Genomic DNA, 18925 nt, shown 5'->3' with positions numbered 1-18925 from the left:
GAAACTCTTAAGGCGGTTAAAAGTCCTCCCTACTCCTAACAGAATTTTACCTCAGGAGCACTCTTGAGGGCTAAGATCCTTTGTGTATAACTTTTTTCTTTACCAAGATCTAATCTTTATTTTAAGGAATATTTCTCATCATAATTCTAAGAATGATCTCAGAAATGTTGTCACTAGGAGCAACTCTTAGGAAGCTTTATGAATACGGCTCCAGGACAGTTTGGTACAAGAAATGTATCACTGCTGATGTTGTACTGCAGATCTACTCAACTGGAGGCCCGGGGGCCAAATGTGGCCCTTTAAAAAACTCATTCCGGCCCTTAAATAATTTTTTTAATCATTCATATTAGTAAGCTAAATAGCTTTCATTAGTTAGTCTGTTGCTAAGCAAAAAATACTCTTTTTCTAATAAAAGTTTTAACCCAGACTGTTTAAACAGAGGGAATATACACACATTTTCAGAAGACCTATAATAAATTCATCATTGAACCAAACTTCATGAATGTTTTTTGTGACAAAGTAGTTTGCGTTCCACTCATTCCACCACAGAAAAAAAAATGAGAGCTGAGATCATTGGAACTCAAGATGCCATGATATACATGTTCTTTACAAGTGTATGTAAACTTTTTACCACAACAAATCTGGCCCTTCTACAAAAGAAGTTGATGCAAGAAGAAATGCAACCATGGGGATCTCAACACTCCTCCACTGTTGCTGAGGTTCTATCCATGGGAATCTTAAACAGAATCTGTGAGAAGGTCCCTTCCTGAACCCAAATGCCCAATGGAAACAGCTCTGACTCTGCTTATTAAAAGACTAGATGAATTTCATATGACCCTGGCCACATAATCCCACAATACCATCCACAAGATATCCCTCAGCTGATAAGGCTTCTTCTAGTGAACAAACCTCATTTTACATAATAATTTGATATCATCCCAAGAGTTTCTATGTTTAATTTTCTGTGTGAGACTGATATTTGTGAGAGGCATAATACTGACACCAAATGAACATTATTTATAAGGAGGCACGAACTAACATATATTAAAATGCATTTTTCAGTTATATTGTGTAAGGAAAAGAGGGAGCTGAGTGAATTTATCAACTCAGTGTCAATCATCCAGAGAGTGTCAGGAATCTTTAATGAATCTATAGCCTTTAGGGAAGGGAAGGGAGTAATTCATGTTATGTGTAGGAGGGGTGTCAGTCTTTGAATTCATTTTTTATTATTTTCATCTGAACAATTATTAGTTACTTCTGTTGCAGAAAGATATTGCTACTGTGGGATGACTAATTACTGAATGATTTGGATGAAATGTGGTGTGAATTAAGTTGCTCATTATAAAAAGCATTCAGTACATGTACGTACATGTGTGTGCATGTGTGTAATCAACAATATAATAATATAATGAAATAATAAAACATAAGATAACAACAAGCAAAGCCTTAGTAATTTTTTTGTCTTCAGGGCCTCCATCTATGCTAATTATCCAACAGAAGAAATGTTGTTTGTAAATCCCATTGAAGCTTTGATGTATTGTTGGGCTTTGTTATTAATGGTATTCAACACATCTTCATACCTAAAAGACTGAATAGGTTGATTGTCAACGTCTACCATAACGACTAGGGATGCACCGATACCACTTTTTTTCAAACCGATACGATACCGATACTTGGATCTGAGTACTTGCCGATACCGAGTACCGATGCCGATCCTTCTACCACAACAAAAAAACAAACGATTAGGCAAAATGCAATGAATTGGAAGACAAGTTTTATTTTCTTCTCTGCTTGTTACAACAAATAATGATAAATATGAATAAATGACTGTAAAACTTTTCACATTTCAAGTGAAATTAAACATTTTTCTGTGAAATTATTGCAGTTTCCTCATTTGAATCAAACAAAATTATCAATTAGCACTGTCTTCAGCTTTTAGATTGAGAAAACATGAATTAACCTATTGCAGTGTCCACATTTGAATCAAACAAAATATCATGTAACTATTTGGCACTGTCTTCAGCTTTTACAAAACATGAATTAACCTATTGCAGTGTCCACATTTGAATCAAACAAAATATCAATTGACTATTTGGCACTGTCTTCAGCTTTTAGATTGACAAAACATGAATTAACCTATTGCAGAGTTAAACTTCAGTCAGAATGCAATGGTGTGGTCTTTGAACTAAGCTTCTTTTGAGAAAGTGAGAGGCAGATTCTTTTTGATGAACAGAATCATCTCTGCATGATCAGCTGTGAGCCTGTTTCTGCTTTCACTCACAATGTGTGACACTGAGCTGAACAACCTTTCACTGTCAACACTAGTGCAAGGTGCTGAAAGGTATCTGCCCGCCAGTCTAGCCAGAGTTGGGAAGCGCACTTTATTAACCACCCAGTATTGTAGTGGTTTGTCTTCCCGTGAAATCACGGCCTCTCCAAGATATGTCTCTACTTGTACACTTGAACCTACTGCAGCTGTGCCCACTGATGCTGATGCCTGCTCATCTGCAATTTCATCAAATATGCTGTCTAGACTGCTGGTGGTCTGGTCCGTGCGTGGTTTTCTTGAAGGTGGTTCATTCAGGTCATGGTCCTCCTGCTTGTCCAGTTCTCCAGGCAACCTCAGCAGCTCAAGTTTCAGCACCTCTTTGGCATGTGCAGCAGTGGTAGCATTGGAGAAAAAACGATTTTTGTACCTAAAACAGAGAAAGAAAAAAAAGAAGTTGAAAATAGCATGCTTGCTATTTTAGCACAGTCACAGTTACAGTCACCCAGTTGCACACACACAAACACACACAGTCGCAGTTACAATCACACATAGTCACACACAGTTACACACACACACACACAGTCACAATCACACAGTCACACACAGTTACACACACACACACACACACAGTTACAATCACACATAGTCACACACACACAGTCACAATCACACAGTCACACACAGTTACACACACATAGTCACACACACACAGTCACAATCACACAGTCACACACAGTTACACACACACACACAGTTACAATCACACATAGTTACACACAGTTACACACACAGTCACACACAGTCACAGTTACACACACACAGTCACACACAGTTACACACACACACACACAGTTACAATCACACATAGTCACACACAGTTACACACACAGTCACACACAGTCACAGTTACACACACACAGTCACACACAGTTACACACACACACACACACACAGTTACAATCACACATAGTCACACACAGTTACACACACAGTCACACACAGTCACAGTTACACACACACAGTCACACACAGTTACACACACACACACACACAGTTACAATCACACATAGTCACACACAGTTACACACACAGTCACACACAGTCACAGTTACACACACACAGTCACACACATCACAGTTACAATCACATACAGTCACACACAGTTACTGTCACACTCACCTGGGATGGAGCAGCGCTGCGATGCTGTACAGTGGGTTTGCCTCCACATCAGTGAATCGCTTCCTGACAGCTGCAGCCAAGGTTCCCTTCATCGCTTTGACCCCATGGTCTTCATCAGTCTCCCTTGTTAGAAATCTGTGCAGCACAGTGACTGCTAGAATGACGTCTGCAGCCATGGCATCTGAAGAGCTAACTTTCCGAGTTAACTCCTCGAATGGACCCAGGACAGAGAGCACCTTCTCCAGCAGAATCCACTGGTGACCCGTCAGAGTATCAGGGAGTCCGTATTCAGACACGTATATTCCCAGAGCCCGTTTCTGCTCAATCAAGGACTGTATCATGTAAAACGTGCTGTTCCAGCGGGTCTGTACGTCCTGCTGGAGCCGCTTAGCAGGCTGGTTGATCTCTAATTGAATGTCCTCGAGCCGGGAGTTGGCCAGAGCAGAATGTTTAAAATGCCCAACTATTTTGCGGCCGACAGCCACCGCATCAGTAACACTTCTCTGTGACAGAAGGCCCTCGTGAACGACCAGCTGGAGAGTGTGAGCTGTACAAGGTAGGCTGGGCAGCTCAGCATCACTCATGGCTTTTATCATATTCCTTGCGTTGTCTCGGAGCACTGCGTGGACGGACGTCTTCGGAATGTTCCAGGTCTGGAGCATGCTATCGAAAGCACCTGCGATGCTCTGGCTGGTGTGCGAGCCCCGGAATGACTTTGCATGTAGTGTGACGTGATGACGAATGAACTCCTCGTCTAGCCACTGCGCCGTTAAGCTGAGCAGTGACATTGGGCACACACTGCTTGTCCAAATGTCAGTGGTGAAACTTAAGGCTGAAGCCTTATTCACCTGGTCGCGAACTTTTTTTTTCACATCCTCAAAAAGTTTTGGCACCATAACATCCGTGATGTAGGGGCGACTGGGAATCTCATATCGTGGCTCGAGTGTGCTGAGAAGACGGCGAAATCCTACATTGTCCACAACCGACAGTGGCTGGTCATCCAGAGCAATAAAATGAGTCAGAGCCTCTGTAATTTTAACTGCCCATGGGTTTTCTCTTGACATTTTTTCTCGCTTTTCCAAAACCTGAGTTAAAGTTAGTTGTTGCGGTTTCGCATTAGCCTTAGCAAACTCGGTATACTCAGGGTGATGATGTGTCCTCAGATGTTTTATCAAATTGCTCGTATTGAACGACGTACTCTCCTTTCCTCCCCTGGAGACCTTACCAGCACACAGTTTGCATTCCGCCTTGCTTCTGTCATCTTCGCATATTTTGAAATGAGCCCAGACTGCTGACATGGTGCTAATTAACCGCAGCCGCCAGTTTTTTTTTCAGTTTTTTTTTTTTTCAACCGCCAGTCTCACTCCTCGCCTAACCACGCTGTTTCTGATTAGCTCGACGTCTCCCCCTAGCCGCCAATCTAAAAAAAATATAAACAAAGATGCAAAGCCACCCTCTGATCGCGGTCTTCATGCAGAGCAATTGCATGCACTGGTATCGGTTCTTGGTATCGATAAACTTTAGCGAGTACGAGTATACTACAACAGTATCGACCCGATACCCGATGCCAGTATCGGTATTGGTGCATCCCTAATAACGACATATATCACCGTTCCCAAAGCAACATTGCTGTGGCACACGTGCTAGACCTTTGTTGTATGGTGGCAGTTTGGTTAGGCTTTGGCCAGAAAAATACTTGTTTAGGGTTAGACAAGATAAATACTTGGTTAGGTTTAGAAAAAAAATGTTTTGTGTCAAATCACTATGTATTTCTGTAACTTCCTGTTGCAAACATATCTATGTAACTACCGTTACATTATGTACATGACGTTACTTCACTACGTTAGTAAGTTGACGTCTGGTTTTACATTGGACATAAACAGCGGTCTCCTGAAGTCCTCACCTTACCTCCTCCCTTCATGGAGTTGTCGCTCTTTATACTACTTCCTCTATAATTACTTACATCCACATTGAGGTGGCTGCCTAACAGCAACTTTATTGATTTGTTGACATGTGGTTGTTTTTATGAGGAGGAAAGGCTTGATATAACACATATTGTAGAAATGTCCATGTGGTATATGTGACACAAATTTGACTGGTGACTGGGCTGCTTTTTGTATGGATATAATTGTTTTTTCAATTAATGAATCATGACGTTCCCATGAAGAACACAAACTTTTCATCTCCTATCTAGTCAAACATTAGAACCTGAGGTCAGAACAAAAAAAGCACATACAGCATAAATGCTGTTCATAGGTTACACCTCCAATTTTGCAGACATAGTCTGTGTCTGTTAAACAGTGGATGCATGACAGGTTTTTAGTCTGAGGAGCTTTAAAGTACTCCACCTGCACAGAAGCTGAAGCTCAGTCTGATAGCAGAGTAAAGATGCAGTCTAAAACAACAAGTAATTTGAGAGCAGAGTTGTGTAAAAGACTCCTCTTGGGAAGTCGCCAGTCAAAGATGAGGTAAACTGTGTCCCATGCTGGTAACAATGGACTCTCAGAGTATCACTTTGGTCAAACACAACGATGAGTCATACAATGCTGGATGTTGCTGACGTTGTCTACCTCTGAATACATATATACTTGGAAATGCTCTTTACATCCTAAACATTGTTCCATTGCAATGAGGCTTTTCATTGCTTTTTTCTTTTTACACTGAACAATAAAAAAGTGGTCCCCATTCTCCACTTCGTGCCAGTTGGAGAGCACAGTAGCACTCTCTTCCTTGCGGTTTAATGGACGGACTGTTTTGAAAAACATGACTGGTTTCTCAGCAGGTAAAACTCCATTCCATCACCTTGTTGGTTAAACAGTAAATGCTTACCTGGTTTGTTACAGAACCATTTGGAAAGCACCGCTAGAATCTGTTTGGAAAAGGGCTGGCACATGAAACTGTCTAAGTTCAACCAATCAGATCAACAGTAGGAGAGTGCTCCCACCTCCAGAGCCTGTTAATAAGCTCTTAGTGAAGTCAGTCAAAAAGGGCAGAAAAAATCTTTTCCATCAAGAAAAGCTTTTAGGGCAATGTTTTTCTCTTCTTTCAATGGAATACACTCTCCAGTTCTGATATAACTGATGCTATAGGAGCTATGCTAACCTTTTGTGGAGACACCTATGTTGTAGCAGTCATAGCTGCCATTGGTTCCTCAAAAGACACTAATTGATTCACTGCCTATGTGTGTGTGCCACAAACGCATGGCTGGCAAGATGGATTTGCGACATGATATGCTTATGTGACTTTGTGAATCAAGCTGCCTTGCAAGGGGAAGTTAATGCTGCCTTTGACTCAGACTTCTGATTGTACATTACTAGCCTAATATTTGGAGTTCCAACAGACAGAAGAATGTATCCATATTAATGTGGGGGACTCTGCACTGAATTCCGCACTTCAGCTTCACTGTCTTTTCACACTTTGTTTTCAGTGGAGAGCGGGGCTACAAAAACCCATAAATCATTTTGGTAGAAACATCAGCCCACACATAGACTTTATACATTTAGCTTGACTATACCACTCATTCAGCTATCTTCATTTAGTTTGGGGGTAACTTCTACACCAATTTTACACGTTAAAGTCATTTGTGGCTACAGAAAAGGCTTCATGTAATCTGACAAATCACCTCCAGTGAAGTCACTTAATTGTGGGTAATGTCAGCACCAGGTTTTGAAAAATTGTCCACTATTTTAGCATTGCACTCCGAAAACACTGTTGGACTCATTACGACAGTTTTAAAATAAGTGATTAAAATCATTACAGCAGGACCAGATACATCTCCTTTTTCCTACGCATTCTTCTTCTCCTTTTTTAAATCCTGGAGCCTACACTACCCAGAATGAAATTTGTGACATCACTGGAGGCAATTTATCGGATTACATGCAGCTTCTTCTGAAGCAACAAAAGGCTTTAAACTACTTAACGCCTTAAACTTTTTATTATACACACAAAAGGTTAATTTTGCTCAATTGTGTCAGTCTCAGTGAACTCTTCTCCTTTGCTAAGATAATCCATCCACTTCAGAGGTGTGGCATATCAAGATGCTGATTACACAGCATGATTGTTGCAAAAACAAAAGTGTTGCGTTTATATTTTCAGGAATCACTACTTTTCTATTTATGATTATATCAATTGTTACACTTTGGTGCCTGAACAATAGAATAGAGGCTCACTGTATTGTTTACCTGAGCTGACGTGATGTTTTGGTTGTACTCTTTAGGATCTGTGGGATGCTTTTTCCTCTTCCAGGATCTGTGTTCCACACAACTATTGAAGAGCTGCTGTGGCTTGGGCTTTAATCTGTCACTGCTTCTTGCTTAAAAGAAAAAAAAAATGACTATGGCAGCTGATAAACAATTCTGGGTTGATGTCTCTACTGAATAAATTGTTTGTTTCCCCAGTGTGCTGGGATCCCTGTATGTATCTATTTGTTCATTTTTTCTCAGATCCGTTCATTGTTCTTCACTGGATCTAGAACATTGAATTACTGTGGGAATTGTTGCAACAAGCTACAGGTCAATTTACTGTTCACAGCTTCCATAGTGCAACAGCGTGCACGGACACAGCTTTCACAGAGCAGCATGTGCTTGTACATTTAGCCATAGATTGAGGCTTACATCAGGTTGTGTGTGGGTAAGTTTAAATGCACTGTAGTTACCATTTAGGGGATAATAGAATGCTGTATGTGCTGACTTATCTCAACATGTTAATACTTCTCTATTCTGCTTTACTGAATGCTCACAGTTTCCGTCTTCCATTCACAGAAGCATGACTGTCATCTTGTTTGACATCGGCACACCAGGCTCTGAGGCAATATGTAGGGCGATTGACCAAAGGGGGTTGACATTTCACCATTTCACAACGTTTAAGTAAAGAACATTGATCACTATCAACACTGGAAGCGAGACCCCTCTTTGCTATGACTCATAGGAACACTCTAAGGTTGATAAATAGTGCCCTCCTGTGTTAAAACAAACACATGCAGGAAGCCATGATGATGTATGCTTTTTGAATGTGATCATTTCTAAAACAATTCTTACATTATTCAAATATAAAATGTCACACTGATTGACTGATCTTCAATATTCATATATAATATTAAAAACTGACCACAAAACTCTACTCTAGTGCTTACACAGCAACAGAATATGACATATATAAAACACAACTACGCCTAGCCTGTGTCAAAGGGTGAGTAGAGGGAAAATGCAATAGCTATGTGAAACAAGTGGGTGATTTGTGCATATGGTAATAACCACAAATAAAGGACAATGTCGCCTAGGTGATTTCTTGTTGGAGAAAAAAGCTTGTAAGTTGACGAAATGGCAGACATTAACAGTAACATCAGCACAAGAAGGGAAATTAGTTAATTAGCATCTTTCCTTTCAGTTATGACAATGCTGTACTCATCAAGTACTCATCAAGTAATCGCGGAGAGAGAGAGTAAATGAGTAGTCTGACAATCAGAGAGGTTGTAAACAAGCCAACAGTTAAATCAAATGATCTAAACCAATTTATTTAGAGGTAGTGCTGAGTGAGTGCACCCAAAATGTCATTAATAATCCCTATTGAAAACAAGACAACATTCCTTCCTCTAGTGTTAAAGTCGGCACTGACCCGTTTTTAGGTTTTAAATGGATAAAAGTACTACATAAATTTGTTTATTGCATCAAGACTTTTTGACTTTGTCAGGAACTTCTATTTAAACAAAATAAAATCAAAAAAATCAATTTTACTAAATTATAAAATGCTCTGGTGAAAATTATGACCTTTGTGTTGTTAGGGTTATTTTCGACCCAGTTATAATATAGGATTATAAAACAATAATAAGTGCCAGAACTAAAATCATAAACACACTATCAGCCATCAGCCCACAGCCAGCTCTTCCTCCAACCACTTGAGCTTCAGTTAGGGGGCTTCTCTCTTTGCCTGTTTGACAAAACAAACAAAGACGAACATGTCCAGGCACCTAAGGCCAATTCAGTTTAGAGTTGGTGACTTGCAGAGTACACATCTCCAGTTTACAGCATGCAACAATGAGACGAAGATTTAATGTAAGCCAAGCTCTGGATAATATCTTTGCTGACAATTAGGCAGAGGACACACAGCAGCATAGCGATACATATGAGCAGGTTTCTGAGGAGGAAGATGATGTGGAGTATCAACTGGAAGACACAGACACATCTGATCAGTCTGATGAGGAGGTCACTGGTGCTGAAGCTGCTCCCGCTCCTGCTGAAACATTCAAATCCAAAAGTGGCAACATCTGTTGGAGCTCAGTACCTCCTGACGTACATGGCAGGGCAGCTGCTGCAAATGTCATCAAAATGACCCTTGGGATCACAAGGTTTGCTGTGACGAGAGTAAGTGACATCAAGACATGTTTTGATCTGTTTATGCCATTGTCACAAAGTTCCCTTGTCAAGGCGCACATTGAGCAAAGGGAACGGGTGCCCCAAGACCCAGCCGCTGCAGCCTTGATCAGACGGCTGCAGAGCTTAGCAAGCACTCCGTCCAGCATCCTCCTCAGCCAGCCCTGCCTAAACATCAACCACAACAGCCACAGCCACAACCCCAGTGAGACCACCTGATTCTAAAAGAAAGAGGTGTCAGGTCTGCCCTAGCAATAAGGACAGAAAGACAAACACGTTGTGCTTCACCTGCAAAAAAAATCTCTGCAAAGAACACACTAAAAGTGTCACTTTTTGCCACACATGCATCTAAAAATACACACATACACATGCATGTTCTTGCACACAGAGTTTTTATGGAACTAGTACTTGATTTCTGTTGGTTTGATTTGCTTGATTGGTTGTTGTTTGTTGTTTGTTTGACCTTACAAATCTACATTTTATTATTATTATTTTTTTATTATTTATTACTAGTTCTGTTTTTCATTTTGTATTTGTATTATTCTATTTTTGAAAATAAAAAGACTTGTTTTTTGCCTTTTTCTTGAAGTAAATATATATGGGTTGAAATTGACCCGTGACACCATAGATGTCACTATAGTTAATAATATTAAAATTAAAAAACTTTTTTTTTTTAACATTTAAGAGATGTGTTCTAATACCCCTCAGTAATAGTCAGGTAACATAGCAACCTTTTATTTATTTATATTATTCTCTTGAGTTTCATTTGACATTTTTTTTATATTGAAAACGAGGGGTATGCTGTCAAAAGAAAGGCCCGGGGGGCCACAACAAAAATATTAAAACCAATCTTTTCATGGATAAGGAAGCCTAACAAGATAACCAAGAGGTAAGAAACAAATTGGATGATAAATAATTGTTTTTAGGGTATTTTATGGCTGATTTAAGACACGGGTCAAAACTGACCCATTAACATAAGAGATAGTAACAGAAAGCTAACACAAGAGGAAGGTTAAATGGCTTATCCTGATATGATAAAGGGAAAAAAACATGTACAACTGTGGCAAGTTGTAAATTAAATTCCCCTTTCATTTTAATCATTTATCCTCACTTTAATTGTCATGACTTTCAAAAGCTACTTAACATAGGTTTTTTTATGTAGTCACACTGTAGCCCAAGCCAGTCATTTCTGTCACTGATAAGCTGTCTTGATGCAGCGTTGCAGCAGGCCTGTATGCCACAAAGTGACAATCAAGTGTGAAGGCATCAAATGATTCTGACTTGCTTCACACTTCTTGCATGTGTGTTCTTGCGTGATAGTTAAACCTATCTCAAACTTTTGAAACAGAAGTTAACAAGAGGAAATCAGAAAACCACACTGGGCAGAACAATAAGCCAAAAACAGAGCGCCTTTCCCAGTAGTCACTCTTTTACTGACTTATATTCAAACATTGTTCAAGTTTCTGACTTTTCACAAGTTAAAAGATTGAACAGCTATATAATTCTGCACACTTATCTTTAATCTTCATATTTGATGGTGATCACAGATCAGACCTCTCTTGAAGTAGCTGAAATAACATCTTCTACAAATGTACAGAAAGACAGCCGACTTGTCTAGTTAGTTTGCAAATAAAACTCACAGTGTTCAGCTGATTATTTACTATACATTTACAGACTCAAGGGTTATGCAGTGTGCTCTAGATACCAGAGTGAGCTGTGTAAGGGCCATAAAAATATAGACAGTAGCACTCATAATGTAATAAGTGATATAATATCTTGAGTACAACAGAGCAGTACTGGGTTAATAACCTGGTAATAGTTTGTGGTAATGGTAATGAGGTTAGATTTCTTTAATATTAGGTTCAAACATTTCAAGGTAATGATGAAGCAAAACACTGTTAGACTATTTTTACTATTATTGTAACTATTTAGTGTTATTAGTAGTAATAGAAGTAGTCCTTTATAATTATTGGTCATGAACTTTAATCTCTAGTATGATTTACACACAGTGATACTGCCACATTTGTATTCACAGACCTTTAGCCTGACATTTTTTACTGTGCAGTTATTGTGAGCAGCGTAACGTACTTAACGTTACTCTCATTTTCACTCTCCTGTTTTTTTGCCATAATATCACCTTAGTATATAAAATAAACCCACTACTACCATTATATTCTTGTTGTTATTACCAGGTTTTTAACTGTGTAATACATTTCCAGACAATTCGATATAGTGACATCATCTGCATACAAAAATGTAATTATACATTGGTAAGACAACATTATACTGTTAAATTTAAATGATATAATTATTTTTTTCACTTCAATAAGTTACCACACAAAAACGTCACAACACTAGTTTGATAGTCTATAGAGGAGCAAAACTCACCAGTTCCGCTAGTCTAACACAGCACTACAGTTTGGTAATAATTCAGTTGTACTTAGCTGACACAAATGTAAGTATCAAGATTTTACAATCAAGAGATTCAACTTTGGCTGGCATGTGTAACCAGCTGTTTCACTGCATCTAGCTGTTATTTCCCACTTTTTGACACTGCCTGCACTGCTTTGATCCACTCCTTTCTTTCTTCAGCAGTAGCTGCTTGGAGGAAGTAGTGAGTCTCATCTGAGGTGATGATCTCAAAGAGGTTGCCGTCAATGTCGTATTTTTTGGCTGAAACCGGGAAAAATGTGCAAAAAAAAGGGTTGAAAGGGTTGGCTTGAAGAGAAACCACTGATGGTAAACAGCAATTATATGCATATTTCCTGGTCACAGCTTGTCAGCGAGGAAGCCACGTGGGGCATGTGTTTCCTATGACAACAGTCTTACTCACCATCAGGAACAGACTCCACAGCTGTAACCACAGATCCACGGAGATGGATGGAGCCCAGCGGGTCATCACCCTGACACAAAGGAGATAAAAGAAGGCAGGAAGTAGGAACGAGAAAGATTATAAGAGGAAAATAAATTCTTATTCTATTTTTGTACAAGTCAATATATTTACCTTTGTAGGATCATAATAATGCATAAATGCAGGGTCGTCCCTCAGTATGAACTTTCGCACTTTCCAGTTTTTTCTCCTGTGTCCCTGTGACGAAGTAACACAGCACATGCTTTATCTCATTTGCTGAACATTCCGAAACAGCTAACATGGCATTGTGGCAAGCAAATGTGAGGCAGACTTCCTCTTTCAGTCATGACTTTGAAACAACTTTGCTGATCGCAACACCAAAAAAAAAAAAGGTTCTCACTATCAACCACAGGGTTGCTGTGTGTTATTATTATTCCACTTGTTTGTGAATGTGAGAGCTTCTTTGAAAAGTGTGGTTTCACATCAGGAAATTCGTGTTATTATTCACACTCTGTTGACACCTTGTAAATTAAAAAAGGGACACTTTTGCCTTCTTTCTGATTCACCTGTTTAAGTAAGCAGCCCTGTTTTATGATGTTTCCTCTGAATTCTTCCTTCAGAAGAGTGTCTTCGTCACTCGAGTAGCCCTCACAGAAGAACCCACTGTCTGCCTGCCACAAAGCAAAGTCATGCACACACACATTATACATAGAAACACAGTTATTTGTTAAATAGTAGCTTTTCAACACTCAGTTTAACTTACAAAGTAATAAAGAGCAAGTGTATCATCTAAGAAGGCTGTTTGGTCTCCACTCTCTGCTCCCTCTTTCGACAGGTCACCGGCAGGCTGGAGAAAACCCTCATTCAGGAGGCCTGTTGCTAACATGACCGCTTCATTCCTATTTCTTGCCTTTTCCTTAGAAATCAGCCAGTCTATCACAGTCACCCCTGTGCAAAAGTACGGAAGCACCGTTAGAAGACTTTAAAGAATAACTTACTTCATCAATAAAAGCAAGACGACATTACCTGTGAAGCAATGGTTGAAGACTCGCTTCTCCTGCTGCAGTTTTAACTCTTTCACTCCATCATCTTGGTCCCTCATCAGTATGTACAGCCCACTGAGAAAACACAATGAAGACACTCTGTCACTATCATTCTATCACTAAGCACAAACAAATGACCATTCACTTAACCCCTGCCTAGCCATTATCAACAATTACTAGGCACCACAGTCCTGTCAAGCTTCACCTTTTCTCCACACACTGAACTGGTGTGCACTGAACATTCGTGTTCCTAAAACCAAAAGCACAAAGGCAAAATTGTTGAGGAATGGATCAAACTCTGTGTTTATCGGCTCAACTGTAAGTTGCAAAAGTTAGCAAGTCAAGCTAACTAGCTTACTATCAATAGCAGTAATGCTAACGGAGTGCTGGTCCAAGGCCAGAAAGCATATATGTGGCTAATTACATTATTTTGGGTAGTTACAGGTTAAGTAAGAGTAAACTCTGCCCAAGATCCACTGGTCTTTGATGCTTCAATATCAGCGTTTGGGCACTTTGTATTGAGCCATAAAAGAAACTGGTGTTGTGAAGCCATGGGCATGAGTGGTAGAAGTATAACCTGTGGGGAAAAGGCATTTTAAACCTTATTTTGGGGCAAAGTCACCAAACTTTTAAAGCATTTTTTTTTTATCACATTCGACTTGTGATTCTATATATGTAGTTTTCATGTTCCGGTGACCATTTAAAATTAAGTTCTGGCTCTCTCCCCATTCATTTAGATGGAGCCTGGTCTTGTTAGCCCCAAATAACTGCCCCTGGGGCATTGCCAAGTAGCAACAAGTGCAAAAGCCTTTGTTGAAAAAACATAAATCCAACCTTCATGTTTCTTGTCCAGGAATGGTTTCACAACATAACTGAATTTGCATTTTTCTCTCAAATGCTTATAATATTGATGAAGTTGAACTGTAAGCGGTTAGCCTCAGTCTTGTAGCATCATGTGTGATGTGCATATGTAAGACCCCCTCACTGGTTGCTCATCAACTAACTCACAGACTTAACGTTAGCTTAATTAGCTACCTGGTTGTTCAACATGTTCAACTGCTGGAAGCCTGCTTATGTCAATCACATTTCAACCGCTATCTGTTCAATCAATGAAAAAAAAATATTTTACCATCATCACTGTAAGTTACATAGGCTGTGTTATCACAGAAAACTTGACTTGAGGTATAATAATAAGGTGTGTGGGCCTGAGTTAAGGGTCAATTCTTGGAATAAAAAAGATCACTTATCGGTCCACTCAAAGTATTGTTTTCACCACCAAGAGGATTTCACAGCACATACTTTAGGTTGACTGTTTCAGGCAGGCGAATGGAGCGTCTTGTGGACTTCCTGGCAAACTTTCTTCCCCCCTGTATGCAGGTAATGGCTCTCTTGATGTCCTTGATCCAAAACTCTCTCTCCTCCACATGTGAGGCTTGGAAGAAGTGATCCTGCTTCTTGTCCGTGGTAATCTTGAAAACCAACTAAATGGAAAAAAAAATCAACAACAATTGACTTAAACATTGACTGTAGCTTAGTCTTGAACGCTGCTACTAATCTCTGCCATTACGTCCATTTTCACATTTTCTTACCGTCCTCTTGCCAAAATCTTGGCAAGGACTGGTGAGGGTTGCTCCCTTTAGTGGAATCATTCCTTTCGGAGAACTGTCAGTTTTCTTTTTATAGAATTCGACCGCATCTTCTGACAGCACCACCCACACAGCCTTCCAGGAGTTTAGCACTGTACCCTGAGGATCAGACAGCAGGCAGCCTTAAGCAAAAGTGCAGAAGTGATGGTTGAGGATGTAGTTGCAGAGGTTGTGTTGGACATTAACTGGATATTTTGAATTATTTCAAATTTGCCACTCCAGAATGGCATATTGGACCTTTAACATTTCTTTGCCATCACCAAAGGTACTCATCCTCATCATCTTTTCTCATGTCCAAATATAACCACCAGGAATCACAAGTTTTACTTTCAACAGTGACCTTCAGATCCCAGGTGGAGTGCTTGGCTTTGAAGGTCACTACTCACTTAAAAGTATTTAAAAAAACAACATCTGAACAAAAAGTTAACTTTTTGTTCAAGTTTTACTTTTACAAGAATTTCCCTTCAATAAATATTTATTTTGCTTTGTGTTTCACCTCACATACTGAGGTCATGACAAGAAGTGAAAGATTAACAGGAATCTGTGTTTTGGGGAAGAGAAATTACTGACCTTGGCAACCCCTTTCTGGTTTGGTTTGAACAAACTATCATGCCCTGTTGAGCTTGCAGTGTCTCCTGCTCCTTTCTCTCCCTCACAACACAAGTAAGTTGTTTAACCTAGGGTGACATCTTGAATGCCATGGATGTTATGCTTTGGCCCGTAACAGTTTGATGGCTGGTTGGTTTGTCAGCAGGATTACACAAAAACTACTGAACAGGTTTTCACCAAAGTGGATGGATGATGGGTCTCGACCCAGAATAGCCCCCAATAACTTTTGGTAGGGATCCGGATAAAGGGGCAGATTCAAGACTTCTTTCTGTGTTTTTCACCAACACAGTCACAGGGAGTAATGCCAGGATCTTGATGAAAAAAATCTGGCATATTTAGATGGCCAGTATCTGTGAATGAGAACAATTTGATTCGGATCCAATAAAAATCCAGATGATTTAATTATGTTTAATTTGATGTTGGATTAGGCTTGAGTAAATTGAAGGGTGCTGGTGCGCCTTGGTTTACTGAGTGCCTTTCCAGTTACTCATGTAACTACTAAAACAGCCGAGCGCTCTCGTTTTTAGCGAACAATACTTGAACAGGAGTAAATGATGCACATGTTAGGGACTACTTTCAGTTGCAGATTAATACACATTTGGTGCATCAGAACTGTATATGTGGGATTAACTCAAAATCAACAATGTGCGTCTTCGGCTACACAAACAAAACGTATTAGTTGTATAATTATATACTCAGTACTTAAATATTAATAGTTTATATACTTGGTACTTAATACTTGTTAGTCAATTAATTGTTAACAATATGGAAAATATTACCATCTTCTATTTTAATGTTGAATCGTCTGTATGGGCAAGAAATAAACAGTTGGTTATGATTTAAATTTTTGCTTTGAGCGCAGTGTTTGATTGCATGTGTATTGACACTCCAACTGTAAGCTTTGAATGAACACAGACGCACCGTTAATTTGCAACTGTTTGCATAATACCTGTGTCGGTTCCACTCTGTGCATGGAGGAGAAATGTTCTCTGACAACATCTTAGTCATCTCTATGGCTTCAGGGCGCGACCATTACGCACAGCTACGGCTGTTTTTAGCAACCATAGTGTCATCAGATTATTCATAAGACAAAAACACTTCAGCCATCATCTCTCAATCATCATCAAACAAGAGAGAGACAATCAATAATGACTTAGTTACTCTCATGCACATTGAAACCGTTTACAATGTGCTTCACAATAAAGGACAGCATGAAAAGAATATATTGGGTAGCAAAATTATGTCTGATGAAAACTATAAATGTAGACTGATCACACAAAAGCACTTACTTAAAACACAGTTTATAAATGTGCCTTTGGTTGACATGTTAGGTGTGTAGAGAGCAAAAGTCACACTTTGCTCAATCTAAAAAAGAAATGTGTGTGTTGGGGGTTGAGGTGTGAAACAAACATGTTTTCACTGAACTTTCCTCTTTAAAATAGGCTTCAGTTTTAGTGGAGAAAATGGCTTGTGCGTGAATTTGGAGCATTAACATTGTTTATACGTTTGTGCCCTGTTTTGGTTCTAGACAGAAGTAGGAACAAAAAAACATTTTTTTTCTGTAGAAGAGAAGTGAGTAGTTTCTAGTTAAGCAGCAACTTTCAAGCAACACACACATTTTATTCTCTAGGTGCTGGTTTGATTTGGTATATTCCTCTTCACCAGTGCTGTTTGTTTGGTCCAGACTTTTCTGAGATGTTTATTTCTGTCAGAGTTTGGGTAAATCACCACTGAAGCAGTCTCCTCTTGGTGTGAAATGATCAGCAGTCAAACCCCTTCTGAATCTGATATTTTGCAGTTCTGTACGTCTTGTAATACAGCACCTACTTTTTGTAGCAGAACCAATCGTAAGGTTGTCAACGTTGTCAATTTGGTTATAATATTGTGAATGTTAGACTTGTAAAGATCTGTAAAAACAATCTTCAATGCAATGCGAAGAGGTGGATAGTATTTCCTTTTAGTTATTCTTACCTTTTTCACCAAGTATCCCTCTCGAATCTCCTGTGGCTCCATTACGCTGTTCTTTGCTGCTGTCAACTGCAACTTACAGTCACTTTTTAAGATACTGTCAAAAACATTTCCTATCCACACCACCTATTCTCTCTCTCTCTCTCTCTCTCTCTCTCTCGCTATGCCTCTCTACACTCAAAACCACAAACACACACACACACACACACACACACACACACACACAGACACACAAGCAGGAAGTTGTGCCTTTGGGTGTGTTACAGCTTCCTCTTCTATGTCTATTATCAGTGACAGCTACTGCTCTGCTGATGTCTCTAAACTTCATAGTGTCATAATATGAAGAGATAGGTTAACAGTTCTGGTTAAAATACTTCAACAAGTCCTGGATATTTCACCGCAGTTACAGTAAAACTTACAATAAAATGAATGATTTAAACAAAAGAGGTTGAGCTGGAAAAGAAAGCATAGTTGGAAAAAACTTGTAAGAGGATCTTACAGTAAATGTGCCTTAACTTTAACCACATCCAACTCTAAATTAGACTCTGCCATATGTTTAAGTCATTTCTTTTACTGGACTTTCATTTCCTTTTTATTTCTTGTTATTTAATTTTAGAATGCTCTGTTTCTCTTACAGTAATTCTCTTTTTAGGCTACCGTTTTAATAAAGGTTCCTCCCTCCGCTCATATGATCTGCCTGTTTTCTCTCTTCTTTACTGCTCATGTCTGGTTGAGTGCATTATTGTTTCCTGTATTTGTCTTTCAAAAATTTGTGCTACAGTTTTTTGCATGTTGTCTGATGCATCCTAGCTCTATTTTTAGTTCAACTATGACTAACTATGAGTTCATGATTTAGCTATGTTTGGGTACATCGTAACAGCTGACCTGAGTCATACTTCAGTTGACCGACAGTATGTCTGGAGAAGTAAGGCTCATTCCCTAATGTGTCTGAAGTGTGCTGTAGTTGAAGTAAAGTAGAGGGCAGACAGCTT

The 18925-nt window shown here is 39.3% G+C and overlaps 2 protein-coding genes across 2 annotated transcripts; both read right to left on the bottom strand.

Annotated features, from left to right (window-relative positions):
• Nucleotides 1-1752: 1752 nt before the first annotated feature.
• Nucleotides 1753-4512, bottom strand: LOC141009688 (zinc finger BED domain-containing protein 4-like). The gene is made up of 2 exons (XM_073482380.1): nucleotides 3449-4512; nucleotides 1753-2696 (listed from the first exon to the last, which is right to left on the bottom strand). The coding sequence occupies exons 1-2, from the start codon at nucleotides 4510-4512 to the stop codon at nucleotides 2186-2188; spliced, it is 1575 nt and encodes a 524-aa protein (XP_073338481.1). The 3' UTR covers nucleotides 1753-2185.
• Nucleotides 4513-11313: 6801 nt separating this feature from the next.
• plek (pleckstrin) lies at nucleotides 11314-18093 on the bottom strand. The gene is made up of 9 exons (XM_073481879.1): nucleotides 17937-18093; nucleotides 15300-15455; nucleotides 15010-15191; nucleotides 13694-13785; nucleotides 13431-13615; nucleotides 13234-13338; nucleotides 12821-12904; nucleotides 12650-12719; nucleotides 11314-12489 (listed from the first exon to the last, which is right to left on the bottom strand). The coding sequence occupies exons 1-9, from the start codon at nucleotides 17976-17978 to the stop codon at nucleotides 12350-12352; spliced, it is 1056 nt and encodes a 351-aa protein (XP_073337980.1). The 5' UTR covers nucleotides 17979-18093; the 3' UTR covers nucleotides 11314-12349.
• Nucleotides 18094-18925: the final 832 nt, after the last annotated feature.

The sequence above is a fragment of the Pagrus major genome, chromosome 15 (genome assembly GCF_040436345.1).
Source record: "Pagrus major chromosome 15, Pma_NU_1.0".
Taxonomy (NCBI): domain Eukaryota; kingdom Metazoa; phylum Chordata; class Actinopteri; order Spariformes; family Sparidae; genus Pagrus; species Pagrus major.
The sequence above is the reverse complement of the archived record's forward strand: the minus strand, read 5'-3'. Positions and strand labels throughout refer to the sequence as shown.